Raw genomic sequence first — 5022 nt, 5'->3', positions numbered from 1 at the left:
AGAGAGAGAGAAAGAGAGAGAGAGAGAGAGAGAGAGAGAGAGAGAGAGAGAGAGCGAGAGAGAGAGAGAGAGAGAGAGAGAGAGAGAGAGAGAGAGAGAGAGAGAGAGAGAGAGAGAGAGAGAGAGAGAGAGAGAGAGAGAGATGGGGAAGTAGTACTCATCATCGTAGACATGCTGAAAGAGGTTGGACAGAGAGAGATAAAGTGGAAGCTGAACAGTCACCCGGAAAACAAGAAGAAATATAGAATACTGGAACTGGAGAGAGAGAGAGAGAGAGAGAGAGAGAGAGAGAGAGAGAGAGAGAGAGAGAGAGAGAGAGAGAGAGAGAGAGAGAGAGAGAGAGAGAGAGAGAGAGAGAGAGGGAGAGAGAGAAGAAGGGGGAGAAAGTGGGAGAAAGACAGACAGACAGACAGACAGACAGACAGACAGAGAGAAGAAGGGGGAGATAGTGGGAGAAAGAGAGAGAGAGTGAGTTGGGGTAGAGCAGCATGGAGAAAGTCTTCATCACCACGGTTACCCTTCTGTTAGGTGAGTTCACTCAGTTGTATTACAGTTTTATTACATACTGTAGGTACTCTAGTGTGTGTTTTATGTATTCATGATAGAACATAGTGTGTAACAGTACATTAATGAAGATGAAGGGTTCGGGTGAAAGGTTTTAATATGAACTGGACTATTTCTCATGTTTTCGTGTGACAGCTCTGTGTCCAGCTGAGTCAGAGGGTTTGGCAGTGACTGGACTTGAAGGAGGACAGGTGGAAATCAAATGCTCACATAGATTTGCACAGAGCAACAAAAAATACTTCTGCAAGGACAGCTGCACTAGTTCAGATATTCTGGTTCAAACAGACAGCAATAACTATATTGAGAGAGGGAGATACAGTATAGATGACATAGGAGATGGAGACTTCACTGTTACCATCAAGAACCTGAAGATGTCAGACTCTGGGACCTACTGGTGTGGAATGAAGAGATTATTCGTAGACACGTCTCTTGAAGTGCTTCTCACAGTCCTGAACGGTACGTGTTTCATGTTGTTGTATTTACAGAGGAATTTAATTTCACCATCTTGTTTCTCTTCAGTACGAGAACTCTATTGTCTTTAGTATACCACACATTGGTAATAGTATTAGTACTGAAGAGAAACAGTAATATTCAGTATTAGTATTTAGCTGCACATCATTCTTATTAAGGAGCAGAATGTTGTCTATGACTCAGTGTCACACTGTGGCTATTACACACATCACTTCCTGTTCAGCTTCCCTGTTCTAACAATACAGTCTTACATCAGTCTTACACAGAACAGAACATAATTTATATTTTTATTTTCAGCTACGCTTATTCAGCCTGACATCACTAGGTCCAGTCTCCGCCCCCCTGTCATAGTCAGCAGGACAACGGTAGTCATAACAACAGGTAACCTCTAAACCAGTGGTACTCATTATTGGACCCTGGCACTACACACCAAACCTTTATTAGTGGGACCAGGTGTGTAGTGCTGAGGCTAAAACTAAATGATCACCCCTTTGGGTCCCCAGGACCAGGATTAAGACACACTGCTCTAGACATAGATTGAGACAGTACATCTGCATTCTAAGCTGCCCAGCATCCAGATACCAGGTTATACAGGGTACACTTTTTAAACATTTAGTTACGTTACAGCCTTATTCTAAAATGGATTAAATTGTTTTTAATCCTCATCAAGCTACACGCAACACCCCATAATGACAAAGACAAAAAAATAAAGGATATATCACATTTACATAAGTATTCAGACCCTTTACTCAGTACTTTGTTGCACCTTTGGCAGCAATTACAGCCTCAAGTATTCTTTGGTATGACGCTACAAGCTTGGCACACCTGTATTGGGGGAGTTTCTCACATTCTTCTCTGCAGATCCTCTCAAGCTCTGTCAGGTTGGATGGGGAGCATCGCTGCACAGCTATTTTCAGGTCTCTCCAGAGATGTTTGATCGGGTTGAAGTCCAGGATCTGGCTGGGCCACTCAAGGACATTCAGAGACTTGTCCCGAAGCCACTCCTGCGTTGTCTTGGCTGTGTGCTTAGGGTCGATGTCCTGTTGGAAGGTGAACCTTCGACCCAGTATAAGGTCCTGAGCGCTGTGGAGGAGGTTTTCATCAAGGATATCTCTGTACTTTGCTCCGTTCACCTTTCCCTCGATCCTGACTAGTCTCCCAGTCCCTGCCGCTGAAAAACATCCCCACAGCATGATGCTGCCACCACCATGCTTCACCGTAAACATGGTACCAGGTTTCCTCCAGACATGACGCTTGGCATTCAGGCCAAAGAATTCAATCTTGGTTTTCTCAGACCAGAGAATCTTGTTTCTCATGGTCTGAGAGTCCTTTAGGTGCCTTTTGGCAAACTCCAAGCGGGCTGTCATGTGCCTTTTACTGATTAGGGGCTTCCGTCTGGCCACTCTACCAAAAAGGCCTGATTGGTGGAGTGCTTACAGAGATCGTTGTTCTTCTGGAAGGGTCTCCCATCTCCACAGAGGAACTCTGGAGCACTGTCAGAGTGACCATTGGGTTCTTGGTCACCTCCCTGACCAAGGCCCTCCTCCCCCGACTGCTCATATTGGCCAGGCGGCCAGCTCTAGGAAGAGTCTTGGTGGTTCCAAACTTCTTCCGTTTAAGAATGATGGAGTCCATCATTCCTTCGACCTCATGGCCTGTCAATTGTGGGACCTTATATAGACAGGTGTGTGCCATTCCAAATCATGTCCAATCAATCAGAAATCACATTGTAGGATTTTTTATGAATTTATTTGCAAATTATGGTGGAAAATAAGTATTTGGTCAATAACAAAAGTTTCTCAATACTTTGTTATATACCCTTTTGTTGGTCAAACGTTTTCTGTAAGTCTTCACAAGGTTTTCACACACTGTTGCTGGTATTTTGGCCCATTCCTCCATGCAGATCTCCTCTAGAGCAGTGATGTTTTGGGGCTGTTGCTGGGCAACACAGACTTTCAACTCCCTCCAAAGATTTTCTATGGGGTTGAGATCTGGAGACTGGCTAGGCCACTCCAGGACCTTGAAATGCTTCTTACGAATCCACTCCTTCGTTGCCCGGGCGGTGTGTTTGGGATCATTGTCATGCTGAAAGACCTAGCCACGTTTCATCTTCAATGCCCTTGCTGATGGAAGGAGGTTTTCACTCAAAATCTCACGATACATGGCCCCATTCATTCTTTCCTTTACACGGATCAGTCGTCCTGGTCCCTTTGCAGAAAAACAGCCCCAAAGCATGATGTTACCACCCCCATGCTTCACAGTAGGTATGGTGTTCTTTGGATGCAACTCAGCATTCTTTGTCCTCCAAACACGACGAGTTGAGTTTTTACCAAAAAGTTCTATTTTGGTTTCATCTGACCATATGACATTCTCCCAATCCTCTTCTGGATCATCCAAATGCACTCTAGCAAACTTCAGACGGGCCTGGACATGCACTGGCTTAAGCAGGGGGACACGTCTGGCACTGCAGGATTTGAGTCCCTGCCGGCATAGTGTGTTACTGATGGTAGGCTTTGTTACTTTGGTCCCAGCTCTCTGCAGGTCATTCACTAGGTCCCCCCGTGTGGTTCTGGGATTTTTGCTCACCGTTCTTGTGATCATTTTGACCCCACGGGGTGAGATCTTGCGTGGAGCCCCAGATCGAGGGAGATTATCAGTGGTCTTGTATGTCTTCCATTTCCTAATAATTGCTCCCACAGTTGATTTCTTCAAACCAAGCTGCTTACCTATTGCAGATTCAGTCTTCCCAGCCTGGTGCAGGTCTACAATTTTGTTTCTGGTGTCCTTTGACAGCTCTTTGGTCTTGGCCATAGTGGAGTTTGGAGTGTGGCTGTTTGAGGTTGTGGACAGGTGTCTTTTATACTGATAACAAGTTCAAACAGGTGCCATTAATACAGGTAACGAGTGGAGGACAGAGGAGCCTCTTAAAGAAGAAGTTACAGGTCTGTGAGAGCCAGAAATCTTGCTTGTTTGTAGGTGACCAAATACTTATTTTCCACCATAATTTGAAAATAAATTCATTAAAAATCCTACAATGTGATTTTCTGGAGAAAAAAAATCTCAATTTGTCTGTCATAGTTGACGTGTACTGTAGTGTCGAGTCAATGTTGCTAATTATGCTGTTAAACAAAGGAGTCCGCTTATACTGAACTTTGATCATAAGTTTTATTCATATCACAAGATTTCAGCATAAGTTTACAGATGTCTAGAGCATCCGGAGAGCAGTGTCCGAAAAGAATATGTCTGCTGCTCTAATGTTCTTTGTTCAAACCCAGTACTTATAATCTTTCCCAAAATATGGGGGGTTCCCCATATTGTCCAATCCCCTGTCTACCACACACAGACTCTGTCTGTTCTATGGGGTGTCACCCTAAAACGGCTCCCTCTGAAACTGAATAAACATCCTCTCAGGTTCCACTTAAAAACATTAGCAAAGTCATAATTCTTAATACACTACAGTACCTATGATGACAATTACAGGCCTCTCTCATTTTTTAAGTGGGAGAACTTGCACAATTGGTGGCTGACTAAATACTTTTTTCCCCCACTGTACATGATGTTTTCACCTCAGTGATCTCCAGGTCTCCTGCACCACCATCCGCACCACCAACCTCACCCACCTCTTCATCCACCCCAGGGACCTCCAATTACCCTGGACCAAAAACGATTATGCTGTCTACCAAACCCTGAACCCCAACACTGCAAACCAAGATTCAATTTACCAAAGCCTGAACCCCAACACTGCAACTACCCAAGATTCAACTAACCAAACCATGAACCAGAAGACTGCAAACCAAGATTCAATTTACCAAAACCTGGAACTGCAAACAAAGATTGGATTTAGGGACTAATTTGCGGCTTTTGAAGTGGAAGTGTTTCTGTTGCCTCCCATAGGCAGACTTTATTTATTTTCCCCTGCGCCCGTGAACACCCCAGCTAAACAAGACAAAGTCTGCCTATGTTGCCTCCTGTTGTAATATAGGCTTC

The 5022-nt window shown here is 44.4% G+C and overlaps 1 protein-coding gene across 1 annotated transcript; it reads left to right on the top strand.

Moving 5' to 3' along the window:
- The first annotated feature begins 420 nt into the window (after positions 1–420).
- LOC121534355 (CMRF35-like molecule 3) lies at positions 421–4725 on the top strand. Its single transcript, XM_045214351.1, has 4 exons — positions 421–528; positions 700–1020; positions 1333–1416; positions 4607–4725. The coding sequence occupies exons 1-4, from the start codon at positions 489–491 to the stop codon at positions 4723–4725; spliced, it is 564 nt and encodes a 187-aa protein (XP_045070286.1). The 5' UTR covers positions 421–488.
- The last annotated feature ends 297 nt before the right edge of the window (positions 4726–5022 follow it).

Source organism: Coregonus clupeaformis, unplaced genomic scaffold, assembly GCF_020615455.1.
Source record: "Coregonus clupeaformis isolate EN_2021a unplaced genomic scaffold, ASM2061545v1 scaf0241, whole genome shotgun sequence".
NCBI lineage: Eukaryota > Metazoa > Chordata > Actinopteri > Salmoniformes > Salmonidae > Coregonus > Coregonus clupeaformis.
The sequence above is the reverse complement of the archived record's forward strand: the minus strand, read 5'-3'. Positions and strand labels throughout refer to the sequence as shown.